This window comes from Protomyces lactucae-debilis, assembly GCF_002105105.1.
Source record: "Protomyces lactucae-debilis strain 12-1054 chromosome Unknown BCR37scaffold_4, whole genome shotgun sequence".
NCBI classification, from domain to species: domain Eukaryota; kingdom Fungi; phylum Ascomycota; class Taphrinomycetes; order Taphrinales; family Protomycetaceae; genus Protomyces; species Protomyces lactucae-debilis.
This window is the reverse complement of record NW_024467996.1, coordinates 561,417-576,050: the sequence shown is the minus strand read 5'-3', so window position 1 is coordinate 576,050 and position 14,634 is coordinate 561,417. Positions and strand designations below refer to the sequence as shown.

General features: G+C 51.7%; 11 protein-coding genes across 11 annotated transcripts; 6 read left to right on the top strand and 5 right to left on the bottom strand.

Moving 5' to 3' along the window:
* Positions 1–6: 6 nt before the first annotated feature.
* Positions 7–1,001, bottom strand: BCR37DRAFT_248478 (DNA-binding protein). Its single transcript, XM_040866601.1, has 2 exons — positions 132–1,001; positions 7–73 (listed from the first exon to the last, which is right to left on the bottom strand). The coding sequence occupies exons 1-2, from the start codon at positions 624–626 to the stop codon at positions 65–67; spliced, it is 504 nt and encodes a 167-aa protein (XP_040727197.1). The 5' UTR covers positions 627–1,001; the 3' UTR covers positions 7–64.
* A 50-nt stretch (positions 1,002–1,051) lies between these two features.
* Positions 1,052–1,331, top strand: BCR37DRAFT_377423 (uncharacterized protein). The gene has a single exon (XM_040868820.1). The coding sequence runs from the start codon at positions 1,063–1,065 to the stop codon at positions 1,273–1,275; it is 213 nt and encodes a 70-aa protein (XP_040727196.1). The 5' UTR covers positions 1,052–1,062; the 3' UTR covers positions 1,276–1,331.
* A 600-nt stretch (positions 1,332–1,931) lies between these two features.
* On the top strand, positions 1,932–4,271 carry BCR37DRAFT_377421 (uncharacterized protein). Its single transcript, XM_040868819.1, has one exon. It carries the CDS (start codon positions 1,961–1,963, stop codon positions 4,196–4,198), a length of 2,238 nt encoding a protein of 745 aa, XP_040727195.1. The 5' UTR covers positions 1,932–1,960; the 3' UTR covers positions 4,199–4,271.
* Positions 4,253–4,747, bottom strand: BCR37DRAFT_397313 (uncharacterized protein; the record flags this gene model as incomplete). The annotated part of the gene is made up of 1 exon (XM_040871729.1): positions 4,253–4,747. The coding sequence occupies one exon, from the start codon at positions 4,745–4,747 to the stop codon at positions 4,253–4,255; it is 495 nt and encodes a 164-aa protein (XP_040727194.1).
* Positions 4,748–5,050: 303 nt separating this feature from the next.
* On the top strand, positions 5,051–5,434 carry BCR37DRAFT_412397 (thioredoxin-like protein; the record flags this gene model as incomplete). The annotated part of the gene is made up of 2 exons (XM_040872225.1): positions 5,051–5,121; positions 5,163–5,434. The coding sequence occupies 2 exons, from the start codon at positions 5,051–5,053 to the stop codon at positions 5,401–5,403; spliced, it is 312 nt and encodes a 103-aa protein (XP_040727193.1). The 3' UTR covers positions 5,404–5,434.
* A 130-nt stretch (positions 5,435–5,564) lies between these two features.
* Positions 5,565–7,074, bottom strand: BCR37DRAFT_377419 (mitochondrial carrier protein). The gene has a single exon (XM_040868818.1). It carries the CDS (start codon positions 6,857–6,859, stop codon positions 5,927–5,929), a length of 933 nt encoding a protein of 310 aa, XP_040727192.1. The 5' UTR covers positions 6,860–7,074; the 3' UTR covers positions 5,565–5,926.
* BCR37DRAFT_386092 (uncharacterized protein) lies at positions 7,060–8,223 on the top strand (the record flags this gene model as incomplete). The annotated part of the gene is made up of 1 exon (XM_040870411.1): positions 7,060–8,223. The coding sequence occupies one exon, from the start codon at positions 7,060–7,062 to the stop codon at positions 8,221–8,223; it is 1,164 nt and encodes a 387-aa protein (XP_040727191.1).
* A 184-nt stretch (positions 8,224–8,407) lies between these two features.
* BCR37DRAFT_248350 (uncharacterized protein) lies at positions 8,408–9,119 on the top strand. Its single transcript, XM_040866600.1, has one exon. It carries the CDS (start codon positions 8,592–8,594, stop codon positions 8,913–8,915), a length of 324 nt encoding a protein of 107 aa, XP_040727190.1. The 5' UTR covers positions 8,408–8,591; the 3' UTR covers positions 8,916–9,119.
* Positions 9,120–9,322: 203 nt separating this feature from the next.
* On the bottom strand, positions 9,323–10,927 carry BCR37DRAFT_391469 (uncharacterized protein; the record flags this gene model as incomplete). The annotated part of the gene is made up of 1 exon (XM_040871013.1): positions 9,323–10,927. One exon carries the CDS (start codon positions 10,925–10,927, stop codon positions 9,323–9,325), a length of 1,605 nt encoding a protein of 534 aa, XP_040727189.1.
* A 613-nt stretch (positions 10,928–11,540) lies between these two features.
* On the top strand, positions 11,541–12,751 carry BCR37DRAFT_377416 (uncharacterized protein). Its single transcript, XM_040868817.1, has one exon. The coding sequence runs from the start codon at positions 11,625–11,627 to the stop codon at positions 12,501–12,503; it is 879 nt and encodes a 292-aa protein (XP_040727188.1). The 5' UTR covers positions 11,541–11,624; the 3' UTR covers positions 12,504–12,751.
* Positions 12,574–14,568, bottom strand: BCR37DRAFT_344306 (topoisomerase II-associated protein PAT1; the record flags this gene model as incomplete). Its single annotated transcript, XM_040867558.1, has 1 exon — positions 12,574–14,568. A coding segment is annotated over one exon (1,995 nt), but the record flags the coding sequence as incomplete, so codon positions are not given.
* Positions 14,569–14,634: the final 66 nt, after the last annotated feature.

The window sequence follows — 14,634 nt, the reverse complement described above, 5'->3', positions numbered from 1 at the left end:
CAGCTATTGAGCTTGATGGGCCCATAGGTGATGCGTCTCAGCGGCACAAGTGTTTGTCCGGCGCTTACTTCGTCTGCTTGTATCCACGATGTCAACTACCGTCAGCTCAGCTAGCATACAAGGGAACGTACTGTTTGAGGCATGCTTTCGTTCCTCAGGTCAATCGAAACGCCGAATGTACAATTCGGTGGCAATGGTCCGAGTCGCGTCTCTGCCATGGACAGCTTGACGATTGATGCTCGGAACTGAGCGTCCAGCTGACCAGGTTCATCTGAAGTCCCCGCAAAAGGCACATGCAAGTCTTCTGGCGCTACAATAGGCAAATTGGCAACATCAAAGATGAAGCGTTCATAGGCTTGCTCTGTCTTTGAGAGAATGACGACATTGATGCGCGAGACTGTGCATCGTCTGAGTTCTTCTGCTATGCTTGCCACCAAATCATTGATGTAGTCTACAAGCACTGGATGTTTGCATCGAGGTACAGCACAGCTGTAGACGCGCGCTTTGTCAAAGTAGCGTTTGTCATAGAGAGAGCGTGTATAGCAAATTGTATGTAGCGCAATGACAAGGAAGTCTGCGTACTGCTTGCACAAATTAAACATAGTCATGCCTGTGGTTGGCGGCATATTTAAACTTGTACTCAAGCCGGATATCAAGCGTACATCGAAGAATACTCGCGACTCGTCCTATGGATGGAGGTATGTGTGTCCTGTCAGTACTGTGCCGCGGTCCACGTGTGTGATATTCAGATGCCCCTGAAATGGAGGCCACCTCGACCATATGGAGCGTACTTGCACTCACGAATATTTGCTACAAATCATGTGCACTGTTGGCATATTTGCGAGGTTTTGACTCCTGCTCGCAAGACTTCTATTCTCAGCTCGCATCTAGACCCTAGGGGTAAGGACAGCCTGGACGTTCTTAAACTGAGTCGCCGGCACTTCTTTCCTGAGACCAGACCGTGTTGACGAGAAGCGCAACAAGCTCCATCAGCTCTTCCACCCATCAGTGAGACACCGCTCATCAATGACAATGCTAACCTTGTCAGGACACCTCAGACTCATGCTGACGAACACGATGAAAGTTGCCTTTGTTGCTGCTTGCGGGATCCTCCTTGGTGTCCAGGCAGCAGTGCCTCCGACACAGCCTCAGGCTGACATTTTCTGCAACAGTAAAGCAAGTCATGAACATGGAGTTGAGAATGTAATGACGTGTGCAAAGGGCGATTTGAAGTGGGAATACTCAGAGGGTAAGTGCAAAGCTTTATGCAAGTGAGCTTGAGACAAGACAACGGAAGTCGTTTGGGCCGTATGCAAGTCTAGAGCGCGCGTCGATTCTTCTCTTGAGGGTTGAATCCTATGAGGACACAATAGAGAAATGTCCTTTTCATCCAGCATTCTTAACCATTCAATTCATTCTGAAGCTTCGCTTATCGACATCGGCCTCGATGCATGTATGACTCTTGCCGCATGCCCTGAGCTGTGTTCCATTGATTGCACAGTTCTGGAGTGCTTCCGTTCCTTGCGAAAGGCAGAAGGCTGTAGCCTTTTATCCATATCTGTAGCAGCGTTGCAGCAGTTGAATGCAACAGCAAAAGAGCTTGCGCAAATCGAACTTGAAAGAGATTGAAAGCTTTTATACAGTTACCGAACTGATCGTAAGCTCTACAAGTTCAACGTCAGCATACTGAGAGCAAGCTATTAGATGCTTTGTGGCGCGCATCCTTGTGCCGGGCATCTCCTGAGCGGGGCGTTCGCAGCTGAGGAGCGTCTTCTGAATCTTTCAGTACGGCCCTTCCAAGGTCCGGCACATGCAGTGAACAAGCGACATGTGGTGAGGGGCGTTGTGTTTGTTTGTCGATGCTTCCTGCTGCAGTGCTGCTGCCACTTGATTTTGGTGACTTGAATCTGCAAGACTTCGCAAAAGAGCCACATACACAACAACCTGCACCCTTCTGCAGATGCACTTCTTCTGGAAGCGGCGGAAGAGCACGCGTGATGCATTGCAACGCGCCGAGCCCAATGATCTCGCGAATGCCGCTCCAACTTACCAGCGGACGCGTTCTTTACCTGTGCAGACACGTCATGACAACAGGGAAGAGGACGATGCACATGCGTCCCGGCAGCTAGTACCCTATGGTCAGCGTCAGAAGCGCCATACAAGCTACACAGACACGACCATCAAGTCCATCGATGCAGACGCACGGACCATCAAAATTCGGCGTAGTGGCTTCATCTTCAGTCCAAAGCCAACGTTGCGCTACTCGCAAGATTTCAATTACCCAAAGACGCCAGAGGGCCAGCTGCCAACACTGAGGCGCAAGATTGAAGCATCACCCTTTGTGGATGATATTGCGGATGAGCTGGATACGGGTGCCCTGAGACAAGTGCTGGAAACAGATTCTCGTCGACGTCAACGGCGGCAGAGTAAGTTGCTTGGAGGCAGTGCGGCAAGTGGAGGCAGTCAATCTGCTACTGCTGTTGTAAAGGCTTCGCCTGCGAGACCGCCTATCCCCGTCATATTTCAGCAACAACGCGGTTATGCAGTGCAGGCCGCCGCTTCACAGACGCAGGCAAATTCCATTACAGGTCTTCCATCAGACTGGCATGAAACATCCTCGATTCCACCTACAGCTCATGCGCGCATCATGCAAGATGCACAAGTTGTACTTGCTGGAAACCGTGATTCCTATCCAGACTTTGCTGTGGTGGACAAGTCAACGCGTGTAGAGAGACCTTCTTCTCGCGGCAGTTCTATCGCAGGCGCATGGACATCTCTCTGGAAACGCGCAGGTTCAGCGCGCGCACGCAAAGAGCGCGATGTCGCAAGTCACTATAATAGTGCTACACAATCAACAGGAAGGCCGTTCAGTGATACCAGCTCTGTGCTGTATAATGATGCACATGAGCTTGACCAGGAACCACAACAAGCGACCATCATGGTCCTCCAACAACCTGCTCAACGTGCCTCAGTACAAGCAGCGCAGGATGAAGAGGGTGAAGCGCTGGTTCAGCGAGTTCCTCGTGCAGAACACTTTGAGCCGAGAACGGTACAGGCGCAGATGCTGACTGTCAATCGCGAAGTCAAGACATTTTCTCCCTTATTGGATGGTGATGCCTTTCCACGCCCGCCCTCTAATATGGGATTTACGGGTATTGCGGTAGATACACCAGAAGACGTTGTCGCGCAGTCACAGCCACAAGTCACGTCTCAACCACGGCCGGTGTCAGCGCCACTCTGGCAGCGAGCCTATGCCTCACCTGCTGCAGCAGCAGGTATCTCATCACCTGCCATGCCGCGCGCTTCATCTCGCGTGGCCAAGGATATTCCCCCAGACGAGAGTGTCCTTGGCGACATTGAGACACGCGCCAATGCCCGGCAATCCGTTCATTCACTGCAGACGGTCGATAGCGAGGGTAGCTGGTTGGGAGAACGAACAAGTCATTTGGACATTATGGTCAAACGTTCCTTTTCGCGTAAATATGAGAAGCGTCCTGGTTCTGCTGGAAGCAAGTTGCGGAATGGGCGCGTTGAGGGAAACCAGGATTCTGCGGATGAGTTTGATGACAATGACAGCCAAGCCTCGACAGATCAAGGCGAGGCACTCATCAATGGAACGGGCACGGATGACGATGACGATGAGTATGAACGCGGTGTTTGGAAGACTGGTATCGGCAAGCCTGTCAAGATTGTAAATGGCTCGTCTGTTGGTGGCCCACTTCCAGTCTCGCCCAAAGTCGCAGCTGCCAGCGTCCAACCTGCATTGGCACCGCCTTTGGTCAGACCCATCACAACGATTGAGGACTCATCGCCAAACTCAGCAAGTGCGGCCACTTTTTCGCCCATGCCTGCACAGTACGTCCAGCCGATCGCTTCAGCTTCTGTGGATGCCATTTCTCCAAATACCCCGTCGACGGCGACCTTTTCACCAATCATGGCTCAACCTGCGTATATACAACCGATGGCGAAGATGCCCATGCAATTCCCAGACGGCCGGCCCATCCCTTCTCGCGCCACGACGCGTGATAGTTTTGTGTCTGCGGTCTCCTTTGCCACAACCGCAACAACCAGTACCGTCAATCCGCAAGATTATGCGGTGTATGACCCAAACATCTCGAGAGCGTCCATGGTGACCTCTCAAGCGTCTTACTACTCTGCACGCCTAGCGCCTGAATCACAGGGATCAGAACGGGGCTAATGGGCTTTTGAATAGTTTTTGTATGGTGTACAGTATCACATAATGATGTAGTATCTAATTAGCGGATCCACAACCGAGTCTCTTGCCACCTCGAAGCAGTGCTGCTCCTTCTGCGCCGTCTTCAAGGTCTCTTGATGCTTGAGCGTCATCCACCAGGAAGCCTTGTTGAGCAAGTGACATGCGTTCACCAACGAGACTAGCAATGACTTTGGCTTTCGCAATGGCACCTGCTAAAACAGCCTCATAGTCTGCACCGGGTTCTGCTTCCTCATTGGTGCGCGGCAATGCTTCTAGCAGTGCTTCGAGTCGAGCTAAAGCCTTGTCTAGCTTTGGCTTTGAGTCTCCATGAGTAGCATAAGCACGCCAGATGTCTAGTTTGGCATAGAGCAAGCCTACTTGCAAGAAGCGCTCATAGGCGATTTGAGCACCGTAGATGCGGCCTTCGATCAGGCCTTGCTGTGCACCGAGTGTAGCACCTTCTCTGTAGCCTTCTGCGTAGTATGCTTCTTCCAAATTGAGCGAGGCGTGGAAGATGTCTTCTTCTGCCATAGCGAGTGTTGATAGCTTCTATAATTTCTCGAGTGTTCTAGCATCTGGAGGCCTGGGCAGGGTCCTTCTAGCAAGAGGTTGAATCCTTGGGTGTAGTGTGACTGTGGCATTTGTCAGAGACACGTGCAATGAGATCAGCTCGGCGGCGAAATCTGACAAAGCGACAGAAGAAGGAGTATAAAGACGCGCCGAACAGCCCACCCTCCCCTACTCTGCATCATCACTCAGATCACCATACTCTCCAGGACTCTCTTCAAGGCAGCAAAGCCAGCTACACGTTTCTTTACAACCACAAGAACAGCCATGGTGTACAACGTTGAATCCACCGAAAAATTCAAGGAAGCCCTTCAAGCCGACAAGCTCATTGTTGTAGAGTAAGCCAGCCCTTCTTACTCAACCGTTCTAACCATTTCAGCTTCTACGCAACCTGGTGCGGGCCTTGTAAGGTGATTGCACCAAAGCTGGTCGAGTTTGAGAAGGAATTCACCAACGCGAGCTTCATCAAGGTCGACGTGGATGATCTCTGCGACGTGGCCGCCGAATACAGCATCCGCAACATGCCTACCTTCTTGCTCATCAAGAACAGTGAGATTCTCGAAACTGTTGTTGGAGCCAACCCTCAAAAGCTCAAGGAGGCAATTGCAAAGCACGCTTGATGTTCTGGTTCAATCAATTGTGTAAAGTGGGTTAATACATTGCAACTCATTGTCTTCTTATATGTGCTGCTCCTCACTTGCTTCTCCGGCCACAATACGCTGCTCTGTTAACATGCTCCAAAATTGTCCTTGATCGACCAGATGCGGTACACTGGCAGACAGTCGCTGAAGAAGTCTATCAACCCGGTATGTGTCTTGCCGCTGAGACAAGAATCAAATTCCTAAGCTGTGAGTCAGTGCATACTCATACTCTGTGCTTCAAGCCTTGAGCTCTGGTGATGAGGCCAGTAACCTCCCTGATGGCTCTTGCTGCCCTTGATCGAGCTATTGTGTGATTTTTCAATCTACTTGCTGATTCTAGGTGACCCGCGTTCCAATACAGATGCACAATGAGATGATCAGGATACCCTTCCATTTACTGACCATCATGACGCTGGCCACCCGGGGCAGTGAGCAATTCTATTCAGATGGATCAAAGATGTCATGCAGCACTTCATGCTCTGTCTATAAAGAATTACCAAGTCTATCCCAGCATTTGCCGGGTGTACTCATAGCACAGGAAGGTTGCCGCATTAGCAGGTGCAGCTCGTACCAGCACCGGTGAGAAGCCACGGAAAAACGCCCTCGCACCATCTTGCGCGAGTGTCTGCTTGAAGCAATCCAGCGCATTGCGATAGACTTGTTTTGCACCGAAACCATCCGTCTGCATGCGTGATTTGACCACATCGACCGGGTAGACGGTTAGCCACATGCTATACCCTGCGGCTGCGCCAAATGTACACAATTTCCATGCAGGAATTTGATCGCGCGTCCGACCAGAGTTGCCAAGCTCCCATTTGAGCAGGGACTCGTAAGTTGTAAAGTAGATACCAGTGCCGTGAGACTCCCTGAAGATGGTAGGGCCATAACCACGAAAGATGCTACGGATACCACGTTCTGCGTAAATTTTACGAGCTGCGTCCAAGGGTCCGTTGTAGAGCTTGTTGGTGTCGCTTTGTGCTTGTAGGCGAATACGAATATGCTCGACAGGGCCGACAATAATGGAGTTGGCAGCGCCAGCAAGACCACCAGAGAGGTATAGTTGGCCTCGTGTCAGACCGCCTCCAGCATTCTTATCGGTGTAGTATCGCTTCAATGCACCAAATACACCGAATTGAATCGACACGCATGCACCAACGCCAAGAAGTGGTGTCAGCGTGCCTTTGTAGAATGCACGCGCACCTTCATTCTTCAGCGTCTTTTGCGCGCAATCTAGAGCACCACTGTATAGATTGGCGCCCTTGGGCTGTGTCTGCAACCGAACCTTGACACAATCAAACGGTTGACCCGCAAGCACCTGTCCAATACCACCGGCGGTCCCGGCAAGACAGTCTTTGAGTGTCTTGTACGGATCTGTGGGCGTAGCAAGTTCGGCCGAGGAAGCCTGTTTTGCCTCAATCAGAGTCTTTGTGGACATGGCTGCACGCTGCTCCTAAAGCCTCTGCGACCAGCTGCTGACTCGAGCAGATGCAAGATGCTTTGTCTTTGTCGCAGTCAAAAACTCGCGTGAGACGGCGACATGCTGGACATATCTTCAGATGGGCCACGGGATGTACTGGCTTAGGAGAGTCTGGAGGAGCCAGAGAACATGAGAGATTATGCTCATTATCTGAGAAGATGACTGAGCAGCGATCACAAGGGATTCTGCAGTGTTCAGCTCTCCAGGCCCGTGTTTGTCCATTACCTGAGCTGGTCCAACCTGGTTGGCGGCGTGAGAAATGCGAGCGTGCACTTTCATCCAGGACTCTCTACCACTCGACACTGTGCGCTGTCTACCGCAGCTGCCTTGACGTACTGTGTATGGACGTCGTAGAAGGCGACATACAACCCTCAAATGAGCCGCCGACTGTATCTTGCCAAATCTGCGAAACTGCAGCAGGCCGCTACAAGTGCCCAGCATGCAACACCCTGACCTGCTCGCTAGCCTGCTCCAAGCGCCATAAGCAGGAGAAACCATGCTCTGGGCAACGCTCACGAGTCGCCTTCATCCCGCGTTCTGAGTTCAACGATGCGAGCATCAACAACGACTATAACTTCCTCACCGCTGTTGAGCGTGATTTGGATAATGCCGCACGCGCATCGCATGAAGACAAAAAGAATGGCCGTCCACCGCATATCGTCAAGCAATTTGTACAAAAAGCGAGAGATGCAGGCGAAGTGGTGGTCGAGCTAGCGCCGCGCGGTATGAAACGCAATCGCATGAATCATTCGCATTGGCATGGTAAGCGGCAGTGTCTCATTTGGACACTCGAGTGGCAGATTGAGGGTGAGCCACAGCGCCTCGTGAGTGATCGCGTGCCAGAGACTCAAACACTAGAAGAGATTCTGGACAAAGTACGACCGACAAAAGTTGACAGGGATACCCTTAAGTCGATGCATATGCTATTTGAAACACCAGTCAAGGGCTCTACAAGCGTATGGACGGTACTAGACAAGACGGCAAGTCTGGCGCAAGTTCTACGGCATCGTACTGTGCAAGAATTCCCCACCATTCATCTGTTCAAAGCCATCCCGACCAGCTTTCGACTGGAACCATCCTTCTCGTCTGTGCTTCACTCAACAAAGAGTAATACAAGCTCAAGTCAAAATGTAACGCAGATCTTCAATGCACCCAGCAACACAGAGGAGATCGTTTCAAATGACTTTATTGGAATTGACCTCGAAGAAGGTGAAATTGATGCCTCACGCGAAGACGACAAAGAGATGTCCGCTGCGAGTACAGTGTTCGGTTTGCCGAAGGTAGACTTGGAATCCTTGGATGCGCTTGTGCCGTACACGTAGTGTTGCATCTCTTGTTGGGAAGTGTCACGGACTGACCTCTGCGCTCACACGTCTTGTCTTCAGATGGAATGTATCGCCGCTTCGTCTTCATTCACCTCTCTTCAACTATCGCTACCTCTGCTTCCGATTAGTGACGACAAGTGCTTGCAAGAGTACTGACGTCGTCGCACACAAGATTCAACGCCAAAGCGACTCAATTCTTCGAGCCAGAGCAGTAGGCGAAGCCAGACTTGACGGCCGAGGCAGGCGCTCTCCAATCTGTCTTCCAATGCTGTAAATGCACGGGCAGGATCCTTGACATCTTATATGACAGCGCCAAACCCTTTGCGTCGCAATCTTCCCACACCAGCAGCCTTGATCGGCAAGCGATGGTCAATCAGCTCGACTTTTCACTGCCGACAACAGATTCATTGCCCGTGCTGGATGATACACAGCCTAGTCAAGCGATGCAGATGAGTAGCCTTAATCGGCTGACGATGATGGCTCAGCTTCAGCGCTCGCAATCTTCACTTTCCGCAAAGGCGCAAACACAACAGCCGTCGCCAACGCTTCATGCTCCAACACCGGCGCTTGAGCTCTACAATGATGTGCAGCAGCTGACAGGTGAACAGCAGCATTTTTCTACTACGCTGCAATGTAGACGCTTTCCCGGTCTTTTCAATGCAGAAGAAAGGCATATGTCGCAACTCTGAGTTTGCGAAAAGCTTAGCAATATAATCTACAGATAGCACGCTTTTGAGCTGACCTAGTGCCTCAGAGCAGATACCTTGAACCACAACTCCAGCAAAGCCGACAACAATCTACTTGCAAAGCGGACGCGGGTAGAATATCGGCAAAGGTATGGTATGAGGGAAAATGCGAGTGGCGCTGGCAGGCCAATTTGTGGGCGCAAGATGCTTGATCACATTGCACTTGACCGCAGTATCAATGGGCAAGCTAGATGTCATTGTTTCCAGAATCAAGGAAGGACTCACATGCAGCTGGGTGGCAACCAGGGCATCATCCATATGGCACAACAACACATGTCAGTCTGCTGCTCCGCCTTCCAGGCCCGATAAAAGAATGCAGCGTCGTCGGTGTCCAATGTTGTCCGACCAATTCAGACTGCTCGTTCTCCGTTCTCCGATGCATTGTTCGCCTTGAAGCCGGGAGTTGCAGGACAGATGATGCTCGCAGATTGAATCTGATCTGGTAGAATCGCACCGCTTTGAAGAATCCACAGATTTTTATAGCTTATGTACTCCTTCCGTTTCTGACCCCATTTCGTGCTTTGCCAACGCTTGCACGAGAACTCGACAGAACAATCTCGAAAGACTACTGCCTCACTCTCCTTACTTGGAGAATCAGCAATAGATAAGACATTGTCGCAGAACATATACTGACCAAGATAGCTGATGCGCCAAAGCAAATGGCGGGAGAACTTCGGAGACGTGGCATGTTGAGTTTTCAGATACTGGACGCCTTCAACGAGTGTGTCTGGCAAGGAACGCTTGATCTTGCTGCGCACATTCTTGCCAGCTAGCTCAGAGACTCGTGTCTGATCCGGCTTTGTGGGCACAGTCTCCTTGCATGTGGGCAGCACAGTCTCGGCATTAGCATCGGTCTTGTCAGATAATGATTGACAGGCAGCATGTGAAAGCGTGACGAAAGTCAAAGGGCTCTTGAGAACGCGAGCTGGGTCTGCAAAGCGGTCTTGCAGAGGCATCCTCTCTGTGAGGGAAGAAACGATTCTGTGAGAGCCCGAGTTAAGATTTTGCTTGATGAGGACCATATCTTGCGAGCAACGGGAAGCATGCATGACGGATCCATGCAAGTGGCCGAGGTCTACATTGAAACCAGATCCTTTATGGGATATGTTGGCGGCGATAGACTGCATCTTATCTGCCTTATTGCGAAATGACGAGCCAGACGCTATCCAATATTCACAGCCAGGCTCTTCTTGGAGCCTGATTTTGAAGCCGAGACAGGCTTCGGCAAATGAATTGTGTTTGCAATCCGCTGGTGAGCTGTACAATGTGGCGGTACCCTTAGCTGTTTTTGCATCGTGGCATCTCAAAGTAGTATGCCGCACGCCGGCAAATCGTATCAGCAAGTCCTTGCTTGCGTTGCGCGACACCAGAGTTGCCCACAATGTGTCAGCCATCGTGGCGTAAAGGATCTCACAGCAGCCAGAAAGCATGATGCGCAAGCCAATGGCGCGTGGGAATGAGTCAAGCAGAGCTCCGATATCGGCATCATCATAGAGCTGATGCGGATCGATCCTGAGCTTATGTTCCAGCCAGGAAGAGGATTCGGAAGGAGGCTTTGTGGTGATCAAGAGATCGTCAGACCAGATGTGAACTGGCAAGCCAGCAATAGACAAGGGCAAGCATTGTGTTGTATACTTGTGGTGTGAGCAGACGTTCACAACCCAAGAAAAACAGCCGTCAGATAGACACGATAGCCAAACCTGATCGTAGTGCTGCAAAGTAGATGTACTGCGACAGCGGAGGAATTCGTCACAAGTAGATGCAGTGTCTCGTTTGTCCCTCCACGAGGCGTTCATGAGACCGGTAGACTTCTTCCGGGGAACCTCTTTTCGGAATGGAATCGACCAGTCTTGAAGAATTCTCTGTTCTGCATGGTCAAAATCGTCAAAATCTGGGCCTGTGATATCCCATTGCCAAAGCTGGTTGAAATCTGTCTGAAGCGTATATGAGCTCATAGTCGCCGGCTGCACAGTGCTGAGATAAAGCTGCTAGCTGCCTTTCATAGGTAGGTTGCATGTGCGCAATGAAGCAGAGTGAGTCAGGTCACTACGCGTCGTCTTGAGTCATGATGAGGTCGCGCAATTGCTCCGGCGAACTACTACAATATTCCTGGATGCATAGACAATATAAAGTCGTCGTTGCTGCCAGCAAAGGTCTGCTTGAAAAACATCGCTATTGCGATGTCAGAGTCGTCAGACAGTATATCAAATCACCACAATGCGTCTAGGCGACCTTGCGACCGTCGACGACTGCTATCTCTGTATTGAGCGTTGTGAGAAATCCATCATTGCTTCTTGAGCTGTTCGAGAGATTATCATCACATTGTATTGTACTTACGTCAGGAGAAGGGTAGAGCCAGGACTGAGATTGTAGCCGTTCGCCGTCGATCACCCAGCCATATCTTCAACCATAGTCAGCAGGCCAAGGTTAATCACATGTGCACCCTGTAAAGAATGGGCGCAGCGTGCCTGCAGTAGTATCATCTCGTCGTATGTCATCTCGTCGCCGTTGATTGCCTCGTCGGCGCCCGGAGGTTTCGCGCGATCCCGACCCCGCAACAGCACAGCGCCGGCCACAAAACACCAAATCTGGAGACCACCAACTTGTGCATCAAGACCCAGAAGCTAAAGATCTAGTCTCAATATCTCAACGATGTCCTCCGCACAAGATAGACTCAAGCAAGTCACGGTGCACCTTGAAAAGGCCCCCGCCACGACCCTCGAGGGCCAAGTCGCCATCATTACCGGCGCCAATTCGTTGATTGGTATTGGCGCAGCCACTGCAAAGCTGTTTGCAGCACGCGGTGCCAAGGCTGTCTACATCTGCGACTACGATGGTAGTAATCTGGAGCAAATCAAGCAGGAACTCGAAAAGGCATACCCGGGCACAGCTGTGATTCCTCGTGAATTTGACGCTGCGGATGAAGAAGCACTCAAGGCTTGCATCCAACACGCCGTCGACAATTACGGCCGCTTGGATATCTTCTTTGCCAATGCCGGTATCGTCACCATGAACTTGGTCTCGAATGCCGATGCGGAGGACTTCATGAACACCATGCGCGTCAATGCGCTGAGTGTCTTCCTCGCCATTCGCTATGCTTCAGAAGCCATGCAAGTAACTTCTGCTGAAAAGCCCGTTTCTGGTGGCAGTATCGTTGCAACGGCCTCTGTTGCCGGTGTCCGGTCTGGTGCCGGATCCAGTGACTACTCTGCCTCTAAAGCAGCCGTCATCAACCTCTGCCAGACATCTGCTTGGCAGCTTGCAGGAACGGGTATTCGCGTCAATGCCGTATGTCCTGGCCTGATCGAGTCCGGTATGACGGCGCCTGTCTTTAGCTCAGCGCGTAGTCGTGGCACACAGGGTAAAATTGGCCAGCTCAACCCGACTAGGCGTAATGGTGTCAGTGCAGAGATCGCCCATGGCGTCTTGTTTCTGAGTAGCTTGGAGTCGAGCTACGTCAATGGTCAAGCATTCATCATTGACGGCGGTTTGTCGAGTTCCCACCCAGTCGTCCCCGGCAAGGTGGCATAAACTAAAGCAGCTGGTATTAGCCCAATTTTTTATACTAAAGTCTGTGCTATACGTGTAATAGAGGAGCTAGCTACCCTTCAAGTTGTGAGGCATCCAGCCCAATAGCATTCAAAAACAAGTTGACATGCGCCCGCTTCACTTCTGCCATTTCGCGCGGCAATATTTTGGCACTCGAGACTTGCTCGAGCACCTTGTCCCGTGCTTCATTGACGAGTGCATGCTGCTGCTCAGGTGACGCACTGACTGCACACGCAGCTAAGAATTGCCAGGGGTAGCCTTCCTCAGCGTGCGGCTGAATAGGTGGGAAGATCAAGCCGAAGCGACCTTCAAGCTTACTGAACATGGCGTTGTAATGTTGTTGCCAGGCACCTGCCTGTGCACCGTCCTCTGCCTTGGCAATCTCTGCGCGAGAGATGAGCATGGTGAGGAATGAGAGACCAACTTTGGTCATGCACAATACATTGACGTTGTTGCTGTCGAGGAGTTGCGTCAAGAGCGAGATGACGAGTGGCAACGAGGCAGATGAAACAAAGGCCAGCAACGGTGGCAAGACTGTCTGCGAAAATAGCTCGATCTCATCGCGCACATCCTTGGGCAGTGCGCCATTCTCGTAACGCGCAAGGCGGACCACAGCAAGCTTGTCAAGATTCTGCACAATGCATTGCATTAGCGCCAAGCGGCGCTCAGGGTTGAGGCCGCGGAATAGTCGTGGAATCATCTTTTTGCCCTTGGCATAATTGAGATATTCAATCAGGATACTGTCCGACTCGACTTGCAACGATTGCCAGATATCATCGGCCATTTTGTCCAGCTTGGCTCGCCAGTTGTCAAACTCTTCCTGAGGCGCTCCTTCTGCAGGTGCCTGTCTACTGGCCTGCTCAAGGAGGAGGAGCTCGTTGTAAACAGACTCGATTGCTTGCAACGCCTCGAGCTTGCTCTGCTTTGAATTTGGTACCGCGACATCTGGCAAGGACTGGATATTGAGCACCTGCTTTGGCTGCCTGACACGGCTGAATGACAGCTTGCCAAGCGATCCCTCCACCGTCAGTGATGTCGACTTTGGCCGAGCTTTGCTCGCTGCGATGACTTTTTGCACTTGCTGCTGCATCTTGAGCAGCGGATTCTTGTTGTCCCTGCCGCGTCTGTTTTGACCAGCACGACTCAGATAAGTCTGCTCGAAATGTCCAAGTGACTGCTGCAAGCTGCTGCGACCACGCAACGTCGAGTGCACGGTATAGTAAAAGTCATCGGCCTCGGGGTCTTCCGACACGAGCTGCGAGAGCTGTACTTTGAGCACGTAATTCTTGTCGCCGTTGGACATGAGGCCATTGTAGCGCGCCATTTGACCAATCTTTTGTGCTCGCCGCAGATTCTTTTGCTGTTCTGCACGGCGTGCCTCTTCGTCGTCTGCCATAGCTTCCTTCATCTTGGCTGCAGCTGGTTGCTGTGGAGGCATCTGCTGCGGAAAGGGAGGCATACCTGGTGGCATAGGACGGCCTTGGTTGGGCATTGGTTGTTGCATAGGCATGGCTTGCATCGGCATAGGCTGCATGGACAATGGCATCGGCATCTGCGGAGGCATTTGCTGAGGAGGAGGCATCATTTGACCGTATCCTGGTGGCCGGCCCATCGGCATTGGCTGATGAGCAAACAGTTGCGATGGCATCTGCTGCTGCTGAGGAGGGGGAGCAGTCCTGGGAGCGCTAGCTCTAGCCAGCATCTCCGCCTCGATCTCCTCCAGCGTTTGCATTTTACGAGCAGCTGGCTGACTAGGTTGCACAACAGGCGGCAATGATGAGGACGAGTGCTGGCCCCAAACAGCAGGCTGACCAGATCGCTGGGCCCATGGATCGGTGCTTCTATCAATCATTGGCGTACGCTTTGCAGGGTTCCGGCGCTCATACGCCAGCTGATCGTCCTCGAGAGCATCAGCCGCACCTGCCGTCTTGCCAGAAAAGTCGAAATCTTTCCCGATGGCGCCAGAGTCTCCAAAGGTATCATCGTTGAAGTCGTCGTTTGCTTCTTCGAGCTGGTCACCGAGGCCGTCGTAGGTCTCGTCAAAGTCGTAGCTGCAGGGAAAGTATTAGTCTATTTTGTGGGTTCTTGAGTATAGGTGTCTTGTGTACCTATC